The 25962-nt window shown below is 33.3% G+C and overlaps 3 protein-coding genes across 3 annotated transcripts; 1 reads left to right on the top strand and 2 right to left on the bottom strand.

The window, feature by feature from the left end:
- Positions 1 to 4119: 4119 nt before the first annotated feature.
- Positions 4120 to 6194, top strand: LOC114381476 (probable receptor-like protein kinase At1g11050). Its single transcript, XM_028340742.1, has one exon. It carries the CDS (start codon positions 4214 to 4216, stop codon positions 6065 to 6067), a length of 1854 nt encoding a protein of 617 aa, XP_028196543.1. The 5' UTR covers positions 4120 to 4213; the 3' UTR covers positions 6068 to 6194.
- A 1325-nt stretch (positions 6195 to 7519) lies between these two features.
- On the bottom strand, positions 7520 to 9841 carry LOC114382590 (probable receptor-like protein kinase At1g11050). Its single transcript, XM_028342114.1, has 2 exons — positions 9413 to 9841; positions 7520 to 9275 (listed from the first exon to the last, which is right to left on the bottom strand). Exons 1-2 carry the CDS (start codon positions 9783 to 9785, stop codon positions 7807 to 7809), a joined length of 1842 nt encoding a protein of 613 aa, XP_028197915.1. The 5' UTR covers positions 9786 to 9841; the 3' UTR covers positions 7520 to 7806.
- Positions 9842 to 23166: 13325 nt separating this feature from the next.
- On the bottom strand, positions 23167 to 25141 carry LOC114381566 (protein MAIN-LIKE 1-like). Its single transcript, XM_028340838.1, has 6 exons — positions 24920 to 25141; positions 24768 to 24806; positions 24414 to 24686; positions 24151 to 24311; positions 23426 to 23960; positions 23167 to 23343 (listed from the first exon to the last, which is right to left on the bottom strand). The coding sequence occupies exons 1-6, from the start codon at positions 25139 to 25141 to the stop codon at positions 23167 to 23169; spliced, it is 1407 nt and encodes a 468-aa protein (XP_028196639.1).
- Positions 25142 to 25962: the final 821 nt, after the last annotated feature.

Below are 25962 nucleotides of genomic sequence, written 5' to 3' on the forward strand. Positions count from 1 at the left end.
AACACATGACAGCCAACATAAAGGCCAAAAGGAACCAAATACAAACCTGGAAAAAGAAGAACAAAATCACAGTTCCAGACCTGGATATAGAAGAACAAAATAGCAACAAACGTCAGCAAAACCAAAGGAAAAAAGGTCATCTGTAACCAGAAAAGAAATATGCAGAAGAATATAGTGAAAGCCACAAATTTTTAGACATCAAAATGAAAAAAAATGCAAAACGATAGAGGAGGCCACATAAACAGTAGCGAACTAAATCAGAATCAGACAAAGGCCACACCTTTTTTGAGTTTCCCAGTCCAGAGCAATATACATAAAAAAAAAACAAATACAAAGGTGAAAGCTTTTAACACATGAAAACCAACATAAAGGCCAAAAGGAACCAAATACAAACTTGGAAAAAGAAGAACAAAATTGTAGTTCCAGACCTGGATATAGAAGAACAAAATAGAAACAATTTTAGACATCAAAACGAACAGAAAGGCAAAACCACAGAGGAGGCCAGATAAACAGTAGCAAACTAAATCAGAATCAGACAAAGGTCACGCATTTTTTCAGTTTTTCAGTCCAAAGCAATATAAAAAAAAACAAATAAAAAATAAAATGATTACATGCAAAGGACCGAGAATGAAAAGGAAGCAAAATACAAAACAAAAAGCTAAGCCAACAGGAAGTAAAACAAAAACCCAAACCGAAAAAGGAAAACAGAGAATGAACACGCAACCGCAAAAAAAAAAAAACAAATGCAAGACAAATCGAAAGTTCAGAAAGCAAGCCCAAAGGAGAGAAAGAGTGAACGGAGTGAGAATGGGAATAGAAGAGAAGAAGAAATGAAAAAAAAAACTCAGGAGAGAAAGAGTGAACGGAGTAAGAATGGGAAGGGGAAAAGCAAAAAAGCAAAAACGGGCAGGACAGGTGGATTGAAGTGAGCAAAGAAGGATTGAAGGATTTATTATTTTTTTTATTAGACATGTGTCAACAGGATAGACAACAGGCAGTCAGAGCCTTGTTTGTATATAAGATAGAGATTATGTGATGTGCTTGTTTTAAATTTTGGTTTTCAATTCAGGTTTGTTATGGGTTCAAATTTCTTGTTGTAATAGGTATTTAGTTAAACAATGTTAAAAAAACCACGAAAATATAATATCTGAGGGTTTTTCACCATCGGAAAATGGTTTAATATATTTTAAATATTTTTTCAAATAATTTTTTATAATATTTAATTAACTGCCAGAATATAAAAATCATCCCAAATATCTTAAATTAATTAAGAATTATTTGCCACATCCGCATTTAATAGAGGCACTTGATAAAAAAAAAGTGAACAAATGAAAGACTAAAAATATATTTTACTCTTTATAAAAATTTATAATCATAACTTATTAATGTACTCCTTTAAAAAAATAAGTGGATTTTCAGTTAAAAAATTCTATATATATTTGTTAATATATACTTATTTTTAAAAAAAATAAGTTATCAAATTACACCCTAAGCATATTTTAAGAAAATTATAGTTATAATTTATTAACGTGAAACGAGGCCAGCATATTTCTATCAATGAGAAGGAAAACTTTATGAAATTAAAGACAAATTTATTTGCGCTTGATACAATAAAGTCTAATAATAATGTAACATTTTGATAATATAAATTCAGATGGTAGGAGTTGAGGTAAATGGAGGAGATTATAGGTTCAACTTCAATGCGATTATTATAAAAAAAAAAAAAAGACCAATTTATTGCACTTGATAGAATAAAGTATAATAATGTAACATTTTGATAATATAAATTGAGATGGTACAAGACTTAATAAATTATCTAACATTATACATTAAAAAAAATATAACATTATATAAGAATTCATACTATGTAAGTAATTTCGGATCAATATGTTTAAATTTATTTGATGAAATAAGTATTTATTTTAATAAAATAAATAATTTTTTAAAAATGGTTAGTTTGTTTAAAATGCTTGTACTTAATAAAAAAAATAATTTTCTGTTTATTTTATGAAACAAATCATACCCGCTTCTTAAGAAATACTACAATGAATTTAAAAATTATAATCCAAAATCTTTTTCCTTTATTTTATTGAATTTCTTTGCCAATGTTTGAATTATAAATAAAATTTATAGTATAGGAAAATAGAATACTATGTTGGGTAAAAAATATGAGTTTAATGATTACATATTAATAATATAAAATATATATAAAATATTTTTATAGTGTTATTCAATCACAATATATTTTTAATATATCTTTTAAAATAATTATCATAAAAATCAATAAACTTAATAATATATTTTTTATATTATTATTTAATTATAATTTACTCTTAATATGATTTTTAAAATAATTATCATAAATTTAATAAATTGTGATGATGACTTATCATTGTCAGGAATAGAATGGGGCCACCAGGAGCTTCAACACCCTCGCCCTCCCTTATATGTGCAATATTTTTTTAAAATATATAATAATAATAATATATACAAATTAATAATAAATATACTACTTCCAATAAAAAAATAAATAGTATATACTAGTATATACTAATTAATAAATTTGATAATTAATACATGTTACTACTGATTATATATAAATATTTTTAATACTGTAAAAATACTAATCCTTTTAATAATATATCTTATCACTAATTATAATCTAATCCAAAGTGATATATACTAATTAATACATCTAATAGAAATGTCATTTTTATATGAATTTTCATCATTTTTTATTATCTACGTTAATTATGTTTTTTTATTATTATAAGTATCATTTATTTATCTATATATTTAATTATTAACATTAATTATTATTAACATACATTATATTATAAACATATTTATATATAATTATAATGAAATTTGATGATTTTTACTGTGTTTGAAATTTTCAAAAAATATTTCAAAATTTGAAAAAATTGTATGAGTTATAAACATTTTTTCTTGTATCATTTGAAATAAAAAAAATCAATTTTATGTGTAAAATTAATAAATAATTTTATAAAACTTATTATTCATTAAATTTTTATGGGTTAAAACTTAGAAATTAGATATTTAAATAATTAAAATATAAAAAAATTCAGCCCTTCATAGTTTCTTGGATCCGTTATTTTCACTGTACAACCCTCTTTCTTTTAAAAAAAAAAATATAACTAAAAGTTTGTTATTTAAAGATGTTGACTTACAAAACATCGGCTTCAATGGTCCATTTTTTTGTCTATCCCCGTAAAGACACTCCTGCGCTTTGCTTAAGGAAAGTTTGGTCAGATTCAAACATTCATCTGATTAAAATAAAAGCGTTGATCATAATAATTGGTATTTTAATTTTACGAGAGGAACAATTAAACACTGTACATTTTTTTCTTAATTTTAGATATTATAATTATCTCTTCCATTATTATTCTAATTAGTGCATGCAAATAAATATTTTGCTGTGAAAATTAAAACTGTGAGTTGAATAATAAAATGAAAAAAACATATAATGTTAGATGAAACATGGTCCGGTCATCACATTTTTATATTGATAAATTTGATTCTTAAATTTTAAAAAAAAAATGTGAATTTATTCTTTTTCATGCTAAGAATTTATAATACTCTTAATAAAGAATAAATCCATATAATATTTTTTAAAATTTGATAACCGAATTCATCATTATAAAATTAAAAATAAAAACTGTAACCATGTTTAATGGAAAGTAAACACCTTTTCTTAAAATAAATTATACTTTTTGAAATATCAAATTCTAAACATCCTATTTATCTGTATCTCTTTCTAATTTTTTATTTTCATTTTCATATCCATGCATTTTAAAAAAATATTTCACAGAAACAACAAATAATATCTGAAAATTATTATAAACAAAGCTGCACTATGAAAAAAAAGACTAGAGATCGTCGACCATCGCAATCCGTTCTTAGTTCTTACCTACCAACAACCCCCTAACCCAGAAAAACAAAAAATGTCAAACACGATAACCAAAAAGCCGGTCAATAAATAAACCGCCACAAGCGACTTTTTAAGTTTTTAAAACAAAAATAAACTAAAACATTTTCCGAAGTGGCTTTAGACCAAAGCAAACTAAGTTTGACTAGTACGATGTACAACATCATCATTCCTCTGAGAATGCCTTATTAAAATGCTTCAAAATCCAAGTTCCCAACAATTCCAACAAAACCATTGTTTCACCATCACAAAAAAAATCTCCAAATGGAAAACAACGTCACAATATTACTCTTTCTTCCCCTCTTCACCATTCTCACAACCGTTGCAGCTTCTAATTCCTCCTCCTCATCATGCCCCATCAACTTCACCTACGTTGAAACCTTCCCATGGAACACTTCATCTTGCACAAACCCAATCAACAAACAACCTTGTTGCATAGCATTAAACACCATCTTCCACATAGGCCTCACCCAACACCTCAAAGAAACCTCATTGTTTCAACTTCCCAATGAAAACACTTCCTCAACTTGCTTATCAGATTTCCAAACCAAGCTAAAAGCCTTGTCAATAGACCTTTCTTTGGTCCCTTTTTGCTTCCCTAACCCCTCACAATTTGTTACCAACTCTTCCACATGTGCAGGTATTATAACCACACAAGATTGGGAACAAAAAGTGGACTCGGTTAGGCTTGGTCCATTATACTCTTACTGCAAAGAAAGCCTTGATGACGAAACTCGGTGTCAAAATTGCATTGCATCAAGTTTTAAAGTGGCTTTTCAGCTTACTAGTACTAACCAAAATGCTAGTGTCAAAGAATGTTTTTCCTTTGCATCACTATATGCTGCAGCAGTTGTTAATCCACAAGGTGCAAGTGATGCAACCACGATTGGTTGCATATTGAGGGTGCCACTGAATGGTGAAGTAACAACAAAAGGGTCATCAAAGAAGAGAAGAAAAGTTGTGAAGCTGGTTTTTGCGGTATTGGGTGGCATGGTTGGTGTTGTTGTCATTGCTTTTGTGGTGATGGTTGTGTACAGGAAGTGGGATAGGAGAAGGAAGGAAAGGGTTTATTATCATAGGGAAATTGAAAACGGTGTGAGGAACAGTGTTTTGCCTAACACTGGTGCAAAATGGTTTCACATATCGGAGCTTGAACGTGCCACTGATAGATTTTCAAGGAGGAACATGCTTGGCCAAGGTGGTGATGGGGTTGTGTACAAAGGGAAGCTTTCAGATGGCACTTTGGTTGCAATTAAGGAGAATTTTAATTTGGAGAGTAAAGGGGATGAAGAGTTCTGCTATGAAGTGGAGATCATAAGCAAGATAAAGCATAGGAACCTTCTTGCTCTCAAGGGTTGTTGCATTGCAAGTGATGATTTGAAAGGTAAGAGGAGGTTTTTGGTTTATGATTTCATGCCTAATGGAAGCTTATGTTACCAATTATCTCTTAATGTGGCCAATAGGTTAACATGGCCACAAAGAAAGAACATAATCATTGATGTGGCAAAAGGGCTTGCTTATTTGCACTATGAAATCAAGCCTCCTATTTATCATCGTGACATTAAGGCTACCAACATTCTTTTGGACTCCAAAATGAGTGCTAAATTATCAGATTTTGGGTTGGCAAAAGAAGGTAGTGAGGAGGAACAATCTCATGTAACTACAAAAGTTGCTGGCACATATGGTTATGTGGCACCAGAATATGCTCTATATGGACAACTAACTGAGAAAAGTGATGTGTATAGTTTTGGTATTGTGATTCTTGAAATCATGAGTGGTAGAAAAGTGCTTGATAATTTGAATTCATCAGCGGATGCCATCACTGATTGGGTGTGGACACTTGTGGAATCAGGAAAGATGGTGGAAGTTTTTGATGAGTCAATAAGAGAAGGGCCAGAAAAAGTTATGGAAAGGTTTGTTCATGTTGGAATGCTGTGTGCTCATGCTGTGGTGGCTTTAAGGCCTACTATTGCTGAGGCTCTTAAGATGTTAGAGGGTGACACTGATGTTCCCAAATTACCAGATAGGCCGGTGCCTTTGGGTCATGCTTCTTTTCAATCTTCTCTGTTGCATGGTTTGCAAGGAAGTGGAAGATCTAAGGCACATGTTTCATCTTAATTATTCAAGCGTATGAGTATTGTATTGATTCATTTCAACCTCTATGCTATGCTAGGTTCTGTATGTATAGGCAGTGTTTTTGGTTTATAATTATAATATTTCTTAGGTGTAGGACTAATTATTTTTAGTGAGATTTTTTTTATACACAACACTCAACAAATTTGAGACATGACAAATTATACATGTATCAGGATCACTTGACTTTTATATATATATATATATGGTAAATTTTCAACTTGTCATTTTTTATTCAAATTTTTCAAAATTAAATTAACTAAATTATTGAAACCCTTTGTATATTTAAAACTTGCAGATCAAAACATTGAATATTCCTCTCAAATAGAAAATCTCAATTTTTAATTTTTATCTCTTCGGACCTATATAACATTCTATAAAATCTTTTAAATTTTATCAAATTTTGAATTTTTAACTTCTAAAACCTTTTTATACCTTAAATCCATCATAAATCTTTAAATATTTGGATAAGAAAAAGGAGAATTTAAGGCTTTTAGGTAAAAGAAAAAAGGGTAAAATATGTGACCAATTTTTGCTTAATTTTAAAAATATAGAAATTTAATGAACTTAAAATTTAAGGAATTAAAATCCAACATAAAATAAACTAAGAAACCAAAAGTGTAAAAATCTATTTTTAGAATAAGTTTAAATAATTTAATTTATTACTTGTTGATAATAAATTTTGTTTCATAATTGCTCAGTATTTAAATAAAATGGCTAAACTTTTATGTTTTAAAAAAATATGAGTTGAATTTTATTAAAAATTATACTCAGACCCTAAAGTTTAGAAAATGACCCATATTTGTAAGTAAAATGCTAATAATTTTCTTAAAATACTAGCTAAAAATAAAAGTGCTAACAGTGTAACACATTGTTTAAGTGGAAATAAAGAGTAGGAAAATGGAAAGGAAGAAGATACTATATAAATGTTATTTTTTTATTATTTGTTTGAGATTCTAATGGCTCCAACTCCAACTTTCATGTCGAATTCAAGTTCAGGGTTTTGAAGTGTGTCCTGCTCCTGGCTAAGAGAAATAATAAAAAAAATTGGTATGCTTGTCTATTACTTATAACGTTAATGATTTGGAATCCGAATCTTAGCTGGACATAATTGAAAAACTAAGGCAAGTTGGCCTACTACATGTTAAAATATACAGTTGTTGAATTTGGCCAACCAAGCAAGTTGACGGTTGGGGCCGGAAAGTATGAAGTATGAACAACTTACTCATGTGTTTAAAATGACCAAAAACAAAAGCAAAAGCCAAATTTGAATATAATATATATAAGGGTGGAGCAAGAATAAAACCTACCTAAGTTGTAGACTTATTTTTTAAAAATAAAAGAAAGAGAAAGAAACGAAATTATAGTGTTTCACTGTACAAGTTGATCTTACTGGTTATCAAAGCAAGAGGGTTCCTTGCTTTCAAAGCATTGAAATATATATTCACCAATAAAACAATAAAGTATATTAGGATTTTTACTTCATAAGTCTTTTCCTAGGACGCTATACATATGCAACAAATCAAACTTCATAACAATCGTATATGATCAAATTACAATGTACAAAATGAAAAAGAATAATCAAAGATATTTACGGCACGATTTCTGAAGGTCAATTATTCGAACCTTCAAATGCTAAGTGGTGGCCGTGAATTGCTGACTTACACCTAATTCTGATCCAAATACTAATGGCAGCACAAACAAACTAGTCTAGACTTTTCAATCTATACTGTGCTCATCCTTGTTGAAAAAGATGAAAGATATGATGAAAAATATGCCGTTGATCTTCCACTTTGTAAACCTTGCAACAAAGAAGATGGAAAAGACTCATGACCAAGTGGCACTGGCCTATCAGGCAATTGAGGAATGTCAATATCACCCTCTAACATTTTAAGTGCTTCAGCAATGGTAGGCCTTAATGCCACCATTGCATGAGCACAAAGTATCCCCACAAGAACAAACCTTTCCATGACCTTCTCTGGTCCTTCTTCTCTTATTGATTGGTCAAAAATATCTTCCATGTTCCCTGATTTTGCAAGTGTCCATGCCCAATCCGTGATCAAAACAACCGATGAATTCATTGTGTCAAGCACTTTTCTCCCACTCATGATCTCAAGAATCACAATGCCGAAACTATACACATCACTTTTTTCAGTTAGTTGGCCATATAGAGCATACTCTGGTGCCAAATAACCATATGTGCCAGCAACCCTTGTGGTGAGATGAGATTGTCCCTCATTACCTTGCTTGGCCAAACCAAAATCAGAAACTTTGGCTTTCATTTTGGAATCCAAAAGTATGTTGGTAGCCTTAATGTCACGGTGATAAATTGGGGGTTTGATTTCATAATGCAAATAAGCAAGACCCTTAGCCACATCAAGGATTATGTTCTTTCTTTGTGGCCATGTTAGCCTATTAGCACCAGCAATTGACAATTGGTGACTGAGGCTTCCATTAGGCATGAAGTCATAAACCAAAAACCTCCTCTTACCCTTCACATTATCACTTGAAATGCAACAACCGCGAAGAGCAAGAAGATTCCTGTGCTTTATCTTGCTTATGATCTCCACCTCATAGGTGAAATCTTCATCCCCTTTAGTCTCCAAACCAAAAATCTCCTTAACCGCGACCACGGTGCCATCCGAAAGAGTCCCTTTGTACACAACACCATCACCACCTTGGCCTAGCATGTTCCTCTGAGAAAATTTACTTGTGGCTCGCTCAAGCTCCGATATGTGAAACCATTTGGCACCAGTGTTAGGCAAAACACTGTTCCTCACACCGCTTTCAATTTCCCTGTGATGCATATCTTCCTTCCTTCTCTTATCCCACTTTCTATAGACAACAATCAACACAAAAGCAAGCAGAACACCAACAAAAGCACCCAATAGCCCAATAACAAGCTTCAACACTAGTCCTCTATTTGATGACCCTTTTACAGAAAGTGGCATGCCTAGTATGCAACTTGCCGTGCCTAAATTTGTTGGACCAAACTGGTTAACAATAGCTGCAGCATACAGAATTGTGAAGTAGAAACATCTTGTGGAGTTACTGTTGAGCCCTGATGTCACTTTGAGGCCAGCATCAGAGCATATGCTACAACGAGTTTGATCACTCAGGTCCCCATTGCAAGAAGTGTCTAAGGGGCTAATCAACCCCACTTTTTGCTTCCAATCATCAATGGTTATAATACCTGCACGAAATAACAATTATAAGACTGACTTAGTGGTAATGGAAGAATTGAGTGAGAGAAGTCGTGAATTTGAATCTTTCATTAACAAAAAAATTAACAACTAACATTGATCCATAAAGAAAACTAAAAAACAATACCTGCACAAGTGGAGGAATTAGTGACAAACTGGGAGGAGTTGGGAAAACAAGAATTGACCAAAGATGGGTCAATTGACAAGGCTGTGAGTTTGGCTTGGAAATTGGATAAGCAATTGGAGGAAATGGTTTCATTGGGAAGTTGAAACAAGGAAGTTTGTTTGAGATGTTGGGAAAGTCCTATGCCAATTACACTTAGCAAGACTTGGCAGCAGTGGTTCTTGTCAACAGGGTCTCTGCAGGATGAAGAGTCCCATGGAAAGGTCTCAACATAGTTGAGATCCATGGGGCATGAGCTGGAAGATTCAGCGGCTATTGAAACAGTGAAGAGGGACATGATGAGAAGGGGAAGAAGAAACAAAATTTGCTTATCCATTTTGTGAGTTTGTTGTGGTGGAGACACAAACTTGAAACATTGCCTTTTGGAAACGTTGCACTCTTATAATAACAACCTCTTTTAGAGAGTTGCAACTTTACTAGTCAACCTAGGCTTGCGGGTCAAAAGGCACGTTTAGTATATAGAATGCATTGTAAGATTCGAATACAGTACAAATTTTGATATTAAAAAACTCATTTTGGAAACGAGGTCTTGTTTTTTTATGCAGACCCTGGTCAATTTGTTACTACCACAATTCTTTAATAAGGACATTTGCATTTTCTTTCCAGTTTCCTTAGTCCGAAGTCTAAGAAAGCTAGCTTTTTTTAAAACTGCGCCGGTTAATGGTTACGTACTACTATCATGGTTAGACTATAATAACAATTTAAACGTAGTATTATTTTAATTTTAATATAATAACTAGTCAGGTCACTTGATTAACCAAACTTCAAAGATTGATGTTCATGTGAATTTAAAACTCGTGCATACGAATGGGTCACTTGATTAAGGGAACTTCAAAGATTGATGTTTATGTGAATTTAAAACCTGTACATACGCATAGATCACTTGATTAAGGGAACTTCAAAGGTTGATGTTCATGCACAATAATTGTTTCAGATCACAAAATTAACAAATTATATTAAGCTGAATCTCATGAGGCTCAAACATAATAAAGAAAATAAATGTTTAAAACTAAAAGGGTTAAAAACTAAAAAGAAAGTGTAATTAAATTGAGAATTGAAATTTCAAATAAATCAAATAGTTTTTTTATAAACACATGACAACATGTCAATTATAATACAAATTACTCCATATTTACATTTGTCAGGTCACATAACAATAAGTTGATTGTTAATTTACACTTAAACACTTGAATTTTAAGCACCTCAATAGTGACCATACTATTTCCTCTAATTACCTGCAATAAGAGGGAAAAATTATCAATTTCAAATTCATGTTCATGTTCTATTAAATGCAATATCTTAACAACTTAAATTTAAAAGACAATGCAAAAGAATAGGACTCACCACCATCCCTATGGCATTTTTCTCATTGCCATTCACTTCACCACAAAAAAAAAAAAATCAAGCAAAAAATGAGAGGAACACTAACGTCTTCAAATCCCGTGGTTGTTCTGGCCTACTCATGGTGGAGAGAAGGGATCATACAAACGAACGAAGAAATATGATAATAACATGACTGTAATTGTAAAGAAGAAAATGAAACATGAATTAATAAGAAAGAAGACATAAATCCATAGCACAATAGCATGAAATTTGAAGTTGAAGAACCTCTCAAATAGCTTGAACCTTCCATCAAAATAATAATAATAATAATAATAATAATAATAAACATGCATAAAACAAAGCACAAAGAAAGAACCTTGCAATCAGGAAAATCAAAAAGGGGAAAAAACGGAAAAAATTAATAAGGAAGAAAAAATATGAAACAAACAACAATAACTAAATAATAATAATAATAATAATAACAATAACAATAATAATATTGTCTTTTGCTAATATTGTGCCTGTAGTTGCACATTCACTCAACAACAAAACAATTTATTTTTTTCCTAATCTTTTTTATTTTTTTTATTAGAAAATAAACTAAGAAATGATAGAAGAACCTAAGAAATTATAGAAGAACAGAACCTACATAATAATAATAATAATAATAATAATAACAACAATAACAATAATAATAACAATAATTTCAATAATGATTATGACTTTATATGCATTAAAGGTTGATGAACGTTAAACATCAATTACCCAAATAAAGCAAAGATAACAAAATCTTGTGATACAAAACTTTGCTTCAACCCAAAGGATGTGACCTTTGTTGTTGTGGATTGATGTTTTCACTTGAAACAGAGATTAAGCATTGTATATTTTGAACAACTACAACAAAATATAGCCACTCCATTCCAAAGAGGGAAATAAAGAAACAATATTCAAACACAATTAGCTTAATAAAATCTGTAACAACAGAATCATGTTTGCTTGATTTGTTCTTCAGAATAATCCTCCTTAATCTAGCTTTTAAAGTCCGCTGATCTCCCAAATAACATGTGGGGAATTTTGTGATAAAAATAAATAGAAAAAAGAAGTGGCAACCTTATTATCTTCGACATTAAAAAGAAAAAAAAAAAAGAAGCAAGTGAAACGATGGAACAATTTCGTGACATAAAGAAGTAACTTAATTGTTGGTAATTTTAATTAAAAAAAATCTCACCTTTGAAATCTTACATATGTTGGTAGCAACTATTATATCTTACTGTATATGTTCTCGTATAAGGCTTAGAGATACCCAAGACGTAAAGCAACAAAGATCTTTATGGATTCCATGAGCCATCCTCTAACGTGAAAGAAATTGTGCAGAACCAATATATCCAACTAAAACATGGAAGAATGTGCAGAATCTATATATCAAAATGAATAAAGAAGAAGAAGAAAAATATAACAGCAATACAAATAAATCAATGATATGAACAGTGTTTGAGTAGATAGCATAAACTATACAGGAATGAGAACCAAATGAGGACCAATCCATATATAGAATCTACACATACTGATCTAAAAGCTATAAGTTGTTTGAAGGGTGCAGTGAGGAAATTCCTTGCTCTTTAACTAAGGCAAAAATTTCACAGCATCATTCGACCTTGTTTTCAAACTGAAAGACTATTTAAGCACTTAAAAACACAAACCAAATTACACATCAATTTTTTTTGTGTTTTCTCTAGTAAAATTCCAATGATTTAAAACAATTTATCAACTTCATCTCACCCACTAAAAAAATTCTTAAAGAAAGAATATGTAAAAGAAAGAATTCAAAACCTATAATTACCAACTATAATTGCAGGGAAGAAACCTGCAATTGTCATTATGCAGTTAGAAAATATCAATAAGTGTGTGAATAAATAACCCATTAGATATAATATTGTATGCAGATTGAAACAACTTTGTCAACAACTTGAATAGAAAATAATATATGTGCTTCCTTTTCACTTTTACATTATGTTCCATAATAAACCCCATATGGAATTACTTGACTTTAAAGTGATAAGGTACCAAGTTGCCTATTTTAAATCGAGTTCTAAAATTTTATAGTCATGAAAATTCAATTAGTAAAAGGAATACCAAAATGGAGTATTGGAAATTGTATTATTACCTTTGGTGGATCCCATTTTTCCATTTGAACTACTTTCCTTCTGTGTCTTTGTCTTCTGTTAATCATAATTAGTTATTCAAGTGTTGGTGGCCTCCTTATCACGTGTCTTTCTTAATCTTCATTATCAAAATCCTTAGCTCTTAGTTCTTGTGTACTTGAAGTTTCTTTTTTTCAAGATATCATCCCTTTCAAGGAAGCAATATTGATAAAATATGAATATATAGTCATGAGATCTAAAGGACTGATAATTAGTTGAAGGCAATAGAACCACATCGATAGCAGCTAGCTGGACTACTGTAGAGGATATTCAAAGTTCTATGTATTTGGTGAATCAACAACCAAGAAAAGCTCTCATTTGACTCTTCAAAATATCAATTATCTATATGGACCAACAAAATGCATGGGTTATAATCTCTGCAATTACCATAAAAAGTGTTATGGAAGTGATGAAGAACAAACAAGAACAACAGCAGGAGATGCAGCAGAACAAAAATATCATACACACAGATTGTAATAGAATTGAAAGAGAAAGAGATGAGAGAAAGAACGCACAAACAGATTTACGTGGTTCACCTTGGGTAAGGCTACGTCCATGGGAGGGAAAAACAAAAAGCTTTTTATTATGGTCGCAGTATACAAGTGGAAGCTTCTCTTATATGGAAAATACAGTGCATCCTTGCCTTATATAGGTAGAGGACAAAACAAAAAAATAACAGAATAAACTTCCAAATGGATTTTGGTCACAGCCTAACAATTCACCACCTTGAACTAACATCCATATAGGACACAAACTGCTCCCTCCAAGCACACATGAACTTAACCCCAACAATCAACATTGAGCAAGCTTAAGCAGTGATCAAACTTGCTCTTTGGAACTGGATTTGTGAACATATCAGCAGGATTGTGCAAAGTGCTGACCTTATGAATTTTGATTCTTCTTTCTGACCGAATGAAGTGATATCTAACATCTATATGCTTGGTTCTATCATGATGTACCTGATCCTTGGCCAAGCATATAGCACTAAGGTTGTCACAGTAGATGTTAGCATATTCTTGATTAATTCTGAGATCATTTATCAGACCTCTTAGCCAAATTCCTTCCTTTGCAGCTTCAGTAAGAGCCATATATTCAGCTTCAGTAGTTGAGAGGGCAACAGAAGGTTGAAGTGTTTCCTTCCAACTCACCAAGCATCCACCAAGGGTGTAAGCATACCCTGTTAATGACCTTCTCTTGACAAGATCAGCAACAAAATCTGCATCAGAATAGCCAGTGAGGCAGCAATCTGAGTGAGATCCATAGATCAAACCTACATTTGCAGTCCCTTTAAGATATCTGAAAATTCTCTTCACAGTCTTCCAATATTCCTTCTGAGGTTGGTTTAAGAACCTACTAACCATGCTAACAGCATAAGCAAGGCCAGGTCTGGTGCAGACCATGGCATGCATGAGACTGCCAACAACACTTGAGTATGGAACCTTTGACATATAGTCCTGATCGGCTTGAGCTTGAACCTTTATCACAGCAGACAACTTCTCTTTTTCTAAAAAGGGAGTGTTGATAGGTTTAGAATTAGCCATTCCAAACCTCACAAGTATCTTTTGAATGTAATCCTTTTGAGACAAAAATAGCATTTTCTGAGTTCTGTCCATGTAGATCTCCATTCCTAAGATTTTCTTTGCAACCCCTAGATCTTTCATATCAAATTCACCACTCAGGAGGATCTTCAGATTTTGTATATCACACATGCTTTTTGCTACAATAAGCATGTTATCTACATAGAGTAGAAGATAGATCATTGATCCATCCTCCACCTTGTTGTGATAAACACAGCAATCATAGAGACTTCTCTTGAATCCTTGGCTGGTGATAAAGCTGTCAAACCTCATGTACCATTGCCTTGGAGATTGTTTCAAACCATACAAGGACCTTTGTAGTTGACAAACATACATTTCTTTTCCTTGAACTTCAAACCCTTCAGGCTATTTCATTAGAATATTTTATTCCAATCTTCCATGGAGAAAGGCAGTCTTGACATCAAGTTGTTCAAGTTCCAAATCTTGGTTTGCCACAATAGCAAGCAAAACCCTGATGGATGTATGTCTGACCACAGGTGAAAAAATTTCGTTGAAATCTACTCATTCTTTCTGGCTGAATCCCTTGGCAACTAACCTAGCCTTGTATTTTATCCCTTCCTTTTCTGAAAGACCAGGTTTCCTCTTGAATATCCACTTGCAACCTACCACATGTCTTCCTTTAGGTAGTTCAACAAGTTTCCAAGTTTGATTCTTATATAAAGATTCCATTTCCTCTTTCATAGCTAACAACCAATTTTCAGCTTCAGGATGATTGATAGCTTCTTGATAAGTGGCTAGTTCATTTGAATCTATTTCTTCAGCTACATGTAATGCATAGGCAGCCATGTCTTCAAAACCATATCTTTCAGGAGGTTTAGTGACCCTTTTTGGTCTCTGATTGACTCCAGAATTAAGCTGTGGAGGATCAGGTTCAGCAGTCAAATGAGACTCATTTGCACTGAAATCTTCTAATTTCTCACCTTCTTGAAGAACCACAGGAGATGTTTCAGAATGATCCCCTTTTTCCGAGTCTTTGGCTGCAGATTCTATATCCTTTTCTTGAGGAGATTGGCAGCTCTGTGTTCCAACAATTGGAACCTCAAGCTTGGGATGAAACAGGTGTGATTCATCAAAAATTACATCTCTGCTGAGAAGAACTTTCTTTTCCGAGGGTGACTAGATCCTATAGCCTTTCACCCCATCACCATAACCCATGAATAGACCCTTTCTTGATCTAGGTACCAGCTTTCCTTCATTGACATGATAATAAGCATTGCAGCCAAATACTCTTAGGTTTGAGTAGTTTGTTGTTTTGTCATTCCAGATTTCAATAGGAGTTTTAAGTTCTATAGTAGTAGAGGATGTTCTATTGATCAGAAAACAGGCTGTATTGATAGCTTCTCCCCAAAAACTTCTGTTGAGACCAGCATTAGACAATAGGCATCTTGTTCTTTCCAGAAGTGTTTTGTTCATTCTTTCAGCAACTCCATTTTGTTGAGGAGTGTTCCTAACAGTAAGTTTTCTAGCAATCCCTTCATCTCTGCAGAATTTGTTAAATTATGTTGAGCAAAACTCCAAGCCATTATCAGTTCTGAGTTTTTTAACTTTCCTTTCAGTTTGTTTTTCAATCAGTGTTTTCCATTCTTTGAAGCATTTGAAAGCTTGACTCTTCTGACTCATGATGTATATCCATGTCATTCTTGAGTAGTCATCAATTATGGACAGAAAATACCTTCCACCACCTAGTGAAGGTACTCTTGCAGGCCCTCAACAGTCAGCATGAATGTAATCAAGAGTTCCTTTGGTGGTGTGAATTGCTTTAGGAAATTTAATCCTATGTTGCTTGCCGAAAACACAGTGCTCACAAAATTTCAGTTCATCCAGTTTCTGATTTCCCAACAGCTGTTGTTTTTTAAGTATCATCATACCTTTTTCACTCATATGACCTAGCCTCATGTGCCACAATTGAGTTAAGTCAGGTATGCTCTTATTGGATCTTGATGCAACAACTACTAGACCATCCTCAACACATGTTGTACCTTGAAGTATATAGAGATTACCCCTCTTTATACCCTTCATCACCATTGTAGAGCCTTTCTGAATTTTCATCCCATTTTCAGTGCTGCATTTGAACCCCTTTCCATCCATAATACCTATAGAGATTAGGTTCTTCTTCAGCTCTGGAACATGCCTAACTTTAGTGAGTGTTCGGATAATTCCATCATGCATCTTGATTTTTATTGTGCCAATTCCAATTGTCTTGCATGGGACATCATTTCCCATGAAGACATTTCCACCCGATTTCTCTTCATAGGTGTCAAACCAGGTTTTGTTAGGACACATATGAAAGGAACAGCCAGAGTCTAATATCCACTAATTTTCAGAATGTTGGTGATGATCAACAACTGAGAAAACAAGCTCATTTTCAGATGTGGAACCTTCCTTCGCAACAGCAGCAGATGGTTTGCCCTTTTTCTTAGGACAATTTTTCTTCCAATGACCTGGCTCCTTGCAGTAGTTACAGATGTCCTTTGGATGGACATGAGTCTTTTTCTTTCCTTTAAACACCTTTTTCTTGATGTTCTTGTTAGAGTTAGAGACAACAAGACCAGATCCATTTGATTCTTCAGAATTTCCAAGTGCTTTAGATCGAAGTTCCCTTGAGTATAAGCTGGATTTCACCTCCTTCATGGTGACACATTCCTTACCAACACTAAGAGAGTTGACAAAGCTCTCATATGATGGTGGTAGAAAGGCTTACAGAATCATGGCAGCATCTTCATCCTCTATCTTAACATCTATATCTCTTAATTCCATCAAAATAGAATTTAATTCATCAAGATGATCCTTAAGAAATGTACCTTCTTTCATGTGTAAACCAAATAGACGTCTCTTTAAGAAGAGCTTGTTGCAAATTGACTTAGTCATATACAGCTTTTCCAACTTGAGCCATAAGCCACTTGCAGTTTCTTCATTTGCAACTTCATATAAAACTTCATCAGACAAGGAAAGCAAGATTAGTGAGTGAGCATTTTCTTCTTGTTCTGCAAGTTCTTCAGTCTTTGAAGCAGAGGCCTTTTCTTTTGATTCAGAAGCCACTTCTTTCTTCACAGATGCAGAAGCAACAGGAGCCCAAACACGTTGTTCCTTCAACAAAGCACGCATCTTGATTCGCCACAAATTGAAGCTGTTCTTTCCATTGAATTTCTCAATCCTGATTGTGTTTGACATGATTTCTTGAGTGTTCTTGATCACAAAGAAGAAGCGAAAGAACCAAAAACAAGACTCCCACAGCTTGATCTTTATATTCATACGAGAATCTTGAATTCCCTTGATCGCAACTTGAGCTCTTGATACCAGTTTGTTATGGAAGTGATGAAGAACAAACAAGAACAGCAGCAGGAGATGCAGCAGAACAGAAATATCATACACACAGATTGCAGCAGAATTGAAAGAGAAAGAGATGAGAAAAAGAACGCATAAACAGATTTACGTGGTTCACCTTGGGTAAGGCTACGTCCACAGGAGGGAAAAACAGAAAGCTTTTTATTATGGTTGCAGTATACAAGTGGAAGCTTCTCCTATATGGAAAATACAGGGCATCCTTGCCTTATATAGGCAAAGGATAAAACAGAAAAATAACAAAATAAACTTTCATATGGATTTTGGTCGCAGCCCAACAAAAAGTTTGGGAAATCGTTTTTTTTAAGTCATGGCTTGAAATGGATACTTCGTCATCAGGGTTTAGGTACATCATCATCCTATCGTCAATTTAGGTACAAATTTACCAAACATGCATAACAGCAAAAAGGGAAAAAAACTTGCCTATTGGATGCTTCTTCATCAATAGCCTAGGAAAATAAAAAAGGAACCAAAAATAGAGTTGAAAAATCAGTAAGAAAAAATAACTATTATTAAGAAGAAAACATGCATAACAACAAACAAAATTAGAATCTTGCAAATAAAAACAAATAGTAATGAAACAAACATGCATAACGGCAAAAGAGGAAAAAGTGTGCCTGTTGGATGCTTCTTCATCGATAGCCCAGGAAAATAAAAAGGAACCAAAAACAGAATTGAAAAACCAATAAGAAAAAATAACTATCATTAAGAAGAAAGCATGCATAACAACAAACAAAATTAAAACCTTCCAAATAGAAGCAAATATCAATGAAACAAACATGCATAACAGTAAAAGGGGAAAAAACTTGTCTGCTGGATGCTTCTTCGTTGATAGATTGCCAACCTACAATCACAAAGAAATGGTAAATCATTTCCTTACCGCTTCAAATTTAAAAGAATAAGCATGGAGAAAAATAAAGCCTTAGTGCCAGAACAGATTAATAAAGCATCACCAATAACAAAGCATCCTTACAATCTCCTTGTATCTCTCCTCATCTAACCCTCTTCTCGAAAATAAAGCATGCATAGTTCAATTGTTAAATACCATATTAGGCAGCCAAGATCAATGTCAAAACTGGGAAAAATAACTAAAAATTAGAACCTTGCAAATAAAAAAAAATAGTAATGAAACAAACATGCATAACAACAAAAGAGGAAAAAACGTGCCTACTGGATGCTTCTTTGTCGATAGCTCGGGAAAATAAATAAAAAGAAACCAAAAACAGAATTGAAAAATTAGTAAGAAAAAATAACTATTATTAAGAAGAAAACATGCATAACAACAAACAAAATTAAAACCTTTCAAATAGAAGCAAATATCAATGAAACAAACATGCATAACAGTAAAAGGGGAAAAAACTTGCCTGTTGGATGCTTCTTCGTTGATAGCCTGACAAAATTAAAAGGAATGAAAAGAGGAAAACGGTGACAGATTATTGAAAAAGATAAAAGGAAGGGGAAAAAAAGTGGAAAAGAAAAAACCTTTGTGAGAAACAGGAACTTTCTGGTAAGAGGAACTTGCATGAATGATCCTAACACCGATTTTCATGTTGGGTCGAGACCAATTGTAAGCGATTGAACGCGAAATACCATTGAGCCACAAACACCCTGATCCAAATAAAAATTGCAAAAAATACAAAATGATAATGTGAGGTGCAGAGCTTGCATGCAAATCCAGATAATTAAGAACTGAGGAAAATGCATAAAAACTCGAAATCAGACAAAAAACGGTGATAGATTAGCGATAAGCAAAAGGGGCTTACACGATCAGTATGTATATCCTTTGTAACCTTCGATGGCTTCACGAATCTCTTTCCTGCGGAGGAAAATGATGACAAATTATTGAAAAAGATAGAAGGAAGGGAAAAAAGAGTGAAAAAGAGACATGCACAACAGTCCCTCCTTGAACTGCAAAAACAACGAAAGAGGAAGAAGAGAGCCAAGCGAATAAAACCCGGAATGACCAACCCAAAAGCACAACCTCACACCAAGAACAAAATCAGCAGAGCACGTGGCAGCAGAAAATAAATCAAGCATGGACGTGTCAACAAAAACTACAAATGGGAAAATTGAAACTGCAATATCAGAACCAACGCAACAAAAAGCAGCAATCCACGTGCTAGAAAACCAAGCCCAAAACTGGAGGGATATAAATTGACGAAAAAGTCAAGAAAATTACCACATGTCAAGCTCTCAGCCATGGGCACACCAGTAATTTTGACATACCTCAGTTTTATTAGATAGATATTGATGATTGATGCATTAAATAATATTAAATAAAAATAACATAATATTTATAATTGAATTATATTAATAATTAAATTTCATAACTCATAATATAAAGTGTTGAAAATTATGCCTGACGTAACATACAAGTGTGCGAAACCCGACTAAAATGAAACGAGGATCGATCACACACAAAGTAAAACTCATCTAACAACTATACCCAATTAACTTTTATACAAAATATTTTTTTATGGATGTTTTAATATGTTAAATTACATGAATAATATATCAAAACACATAACGTCTTATTTCAAAATAAAATATAAAAAAATATGTTTTTCTTATATGTCACAAAAATATCAATAATTACTCATTTTTTATCAATTTTCTTTTCAATGTACACCAACAAATAATCAATAAAAAAATTATTTTCCATATCATTACTCATTGTAAGCTTGTTATTAAAATATTAAACTAAAATATGAAAAACTAAAAATGCATTTCTTTTATGTGGTGCGGTGTATTTTAGTCTTTTTCAATCTAGCCGGCAAAAACTAATTGCATAATAATTTAAACAATAATAAAATATTAAAGATAAAATATGAAAAAAAATATTGATTTTATAATTTAGAAATAAAGTTAACACATAAAAACTAATTGTATAACAATTCAAATTAATATATATATATATATATATATATATATATATATAATATTAACTCTTAAATCATTTTTTTGTTAGAAATCCAATCAAGTGAGATTAACTCTGAAGGAATAAAGATCACCAAATAAGTTTTGCATCTCTCAATACATTATCAGAAAATTGAACGGTTAGCATATTTTAAAAACTAAGTCATCTATCAACTATAGTAAACCTTATTAGATTTTCAAATTAGATTATTTTACTTAATAAAAAATAATTTGTTTTAAAATAAATAAATAATACTAATCTATTAATTTTTTAGATGAGAAAAAATTCAGAGGGGACAGGATCCCTCCTCCTAACCTGGGTCCGCCTCCGAGTTCAACGACATATCATCACTGGCGAAGCTTTGTTGTGATTAAGGGGTCGTGACATCCCAAAAACCATTATATAATATTCATATTTACATTTTTAATTGTCACTGATAATTTGTTATAACATCCTTCTATACTTCCTACACCCCCTAAAAGACATGAACGGACACAAATACCCCTATCTCTCCCAAGTAAGCCACGTCTCCCCCCAATACCATCATCGACCCAAACATCACTGCCGCAACCATCCAACACCACCGTCCACGACCATCATGCAGAAAAACAACTCTAATGAAGTCGAGAACAAAAGAAAGCTGTAAAATTTGACTCTATCCTAGAAAGGCATTTCCATAATACACTGTTTTTTTTAATACCTCGATCATTGTTTTTATGATAGTATAAAAACATAATTCTAGAAAAAAAAAAAAAACCTTCTCAGATGTATAAATACATAATTTTGGAAAGGTCTGGAAGTATAAAAAATAGTATTCCATAAAAACCTTTTCAAAAGTACAAAAATATGCTTTTAGAAAGGTTTTTTCAGAATAAATTATTTTTTATACTTCTAACAAGGCTTTTATGAAATTATATTTTGTACTTTCAAGATGGTCTTTCTGTAATTATATTTTTATACTTCTAGAAAAACCTTATAGGAAGTATAAAAAAATAAGTATATTTTGGAAAGACCTTTTTGGAATAGGGCAATTTGTACACCTATCTTTGATTCTTGATTCATCTATGACTTTGCGCCTTCTTTCCTGCATTTGGGTGGTTCGACGCTGGTGTAAGGTGGTTTGCAAAAAGTGGTTTGGCGCTAGTATTGGGTGGAGGCGAGGCTTTGGAAGAGGCAGGAGTATTTGTGCCAATTCAGGTCCTTTGGGTGTGTAGAAAGCAAAAGAAAGAGGTGCAGGAAGTAAAATCTGAATCACTAAGCACACAACAAATATGAAGATTGCAAGATGCCTTTGTTTTGGAAGAGAGTGTTGTTAGGTGCACCAGCATTATTGTTGGTGCACCCAACATTCTAAAAAATTGACAAAATTGTCTTTGTTTGATTTTCTTCTTACGTACCGATCAACTTGATTCGTAAGAGAAAAATAATAATTTATTAATTATACAATATATTTAAAGATATTTATTTCATTAATTATAATATAATTAAATATATTTATTTATTTTATTAATTATAATATATTTATAAATATTGATTTATTATAAATAATTAATTTTTAATATATTTTTTTAGAATAAATTTGTTTAGAAGATGATATTAAAATACTTACTCAATCTCATTATAATTATTGTTTAAGATTATTTTATACATATTAATAAAAATCAATAAATACATAAAAGATAATAATAATTTTATAAAATTAATATTATCATCATTAATTTATTTTTTATTTTTATAATTAATCATATCATTAATATTATAAAGAATATAAAAAAATAATTAGTATTATATTAAAAATTAAAATACTAACTACTTTATAATACATTTTTTTACATGATCATTAGTATAAGAGGGAAAATAGTAATTATAAGAAAATTTAAAAATATTAGTACATTATATAAAATAAGGATCTTAGATAACGAATGATGTCCATTTTTTGTTTAATTTTTTTTCTACGAAAATATTAATTTATTTTTTTGTATGACCTCTATTCATGATGTCCATTTTTTGTTTAATTTATTTTTTTCTACACCCTTTTCAACTTCTTTATTTCAATTATATTTAAAATTATTTTTTATTAGTTGGTAAACTAAGTTAACTAGACCATTTATAATAATTTACATATATTATAACTAAGTTAACTAGACCATTTTAATAACACGTGTGTATATTGACACAAATGGAATACACAATCAATAGAAATAAATAAAACTAACATTACTACTGAAAATAAATAAAACCAACAATACTCATAAAATGAGTTCATGTACAATATATGTATATACATGGAATATCAATATAAAATATGTAAATAAACTACGCCTGATCCGTACGCCGCCTGCATTTAGACCTAACATATACTAGATGATCCTGTGTCACACTCCTGGCCAACCTGAGGAATTCTTCGATCACCTCATGTGTCAATGAGCCTGACGTGACCACCCCTAGACTCAGATGGCGCTCCAACATCTCAGCAGTGTCATCACAAACTTCCTATTACATACAAAACAAACTAATTACACAAATTATTATGCAAATATTGAGGTAAATGACATAAATTATTAGTATTACTTACCACTGCATGTCTAGGCTCCTCCGCAGATGTCGACGATGCTCCTGGCTCCGGCACGTGAGGGATATTCGTCTGCGAGACCTGAGGGACGACTCGGGGCTGAGGGGCATGACCATGAGGTAGAGGATCTAATGTGTGGCCTAGTGTCATGAAAGGATGCGAGATGCGGAAGAACCAGTACATGTAGTCACTAGAACACTGACCTGACACAATGCACACCTCACCTGCTGGAACGATATGATCCGAGTAGTGCATCCACCTGTCGTGTATATCATCATACGACACCCATGAATCGACAGGAGGAGCAGGAATGGTATGCGTGTATCCAAACTGCCGCATGACCCTCTCTGGTCGGTAATAAACAGCAACAGGCCCCCAGCGCAAGAGACCGAAATAGCATGATCTGACGTGGAAGTCTCGGACCGATCGATGCTCCCCATATGGGATCCAACAGACATCCGGAATTCGAAGTCGGTCCAGGCGCTCCCTATACGCCGGTGTATGAATGCTTTTCACGGTCTTCTTCGTCGCAATCCACCTACATGCACGCGGATAATCCTCATTGTACTCCTAATCAACAATGCAGTCCGCGACTAACAGAAAGTGCTCGTAAATCCAGCACTACAGATGTAACATCAAAATTATAAACATTAATAATGAAAGTGTAACAAAATTTAAAGTTGAACATTGTTGAGGCTAAACGAATGAAAAACATATTTGTTACCTACAGTAGTGTGATGTAACCGTCAAGCTGTCGGTTGTGGCTCATAGATGCATCGTTCAGCTGGTCGTACATATGTACCAAAGCAGTCACTCCCCAGGCGTACCTCTCCGTCATACTGAGGTCACGAAGGGCCTCCAAGTAGACAACATGGACATTGGTTGCACTCTTGTTAGCAAACAGAGTGCAACCCAAAAGATGAAGAAGATATGCGCGAGCCGAAGCTGTCCAATGACCTGCCTGGCATCGGCGCTCATATATATCACATACCCATTGCAGACGTACATACGGTCCACGACACTGGGCTGTCTCAGCCCTGGCAGACTCTGCAGAGACCATCAATAAGTCCACCAGCATCTGAACTGCATCGTCCACGTGCAAGGGCTCAAAGGCGTGTAAGTCGCCAACCACGGGAAGATGGAGAAGCGAGGATACGTCGTCCAGCGTGATGGTGAGCTCTCCCACCGGGAGATGGAAACTAGACGTCTCTCGGTGCCACCACTTCACAAACGCGGACAAAAGTCCCCGATTGTCGGTGTTTACCTAACACGCGATCAGAGGACTTAGTCTTGTACCAACAACAAGTCCCTCAATGGCAGGGACATGCCTGCCTAAAATGTGGACCTTCCTCCCATGAGAAGATAACTTCAACTCAGGACGCTCCTGAATTGAAGTATAAAGGAATGCAAAATTCGTTAAAATCATCATTTAAAGGAAAACTAATTTCAATCATAAAGTATAATTTACAAGTAACTAAAAATAAATATTATAAATACCTCTCCCGTCCAAACACTGCAAGCAACGTGATCCGCATACTGGGTTAACACGGATGGGTTGCTCGGACCACCCGAAAATCCCTCATGCTCATCCTCAGCAGCCTCTGTGCCTGTGTCCGCAGGAATGTCTGCCACAATGTCCTCTACAGCAGTTGGTGCCTCCATCGGGTCATCCTGAACATCTGGCATAGGGATCACTGGCTCATCGTGCGCCGCAGTCATCACGATCTCCTTTGCCCACACCTCTGCCAGTAACCTGACCTAAGACACGACCTAATCCTCTGGTCCTAACCATGATCTGCAAATGAGTACCGCAAAATCCATCACTCATTTCATTTTCTCAAATTTCATGCGTCTAACGCATATAGGCATTATGTTTTATCAGGCACTACTTGGTAGAAAAAGGATATTCGAACTTTGAAATTAAGATATATGCATTGCTTATAAGTGACACTGATTTGGGACAACAAAGCACCATCACCCAATGCTTGTTGAAGCATTTGGTTGACTCAATTCAATTACTCTAATGGCCACTTGTTGTTTTATCATATGTTTTAGTTATTAGAGAGAAACTTGCTGAGCTTTATGAATCTGAGAAACAATGGTCAACAGCATCTCAAATGCTTAGTGGTATTGACCTTGATTCAGGAATCTGAGAAACAGATCATTCCTGTTAACATCAGTATAGTATACCCTAATTCCATGCATGGTTTTGGTTGTGTTCCTCTCATTCAATGGATCAAAGTTAGGGCTTTGTTGCAAGAATTAAGGGTAAAATTTAGGGAAATTTCATTAAAAAGAATTAGTCAAACTGAATAGGCATATGGGATATGTGGGGGATTGATGGTCTACAAGCAAAAGAATAAGGGTTAAAGAATTATCAGGCACTCAAAGAATAATACTCTTAAGGGCAGAGATTTGATTGTTATCTTAAGGATCCATAATAAAAGTAAAGAAAGCTGTAGAAATTGAGAATCTCCCCCAGTTTCATTAGGTGTTGGTGGGGGTAGCATAATTGGATTCCTAAGATCAGCATTTAGGAC

The sequence above is a fragment of the Glycine soja genome, chromosome 13, assembly GCF_004193775.1.
Source record: "Glycine soja cultivar W05 chromosome 13, ASM419377v2, whole genome shotgun sequence".
Taxonomy (NCBI): domain Eukaryota; kingdom Viridiplantae; phylum Streptophyta; class Magnoliopsida; order Fabales; family Fabaceae; genus Glycine; species Glycine soja.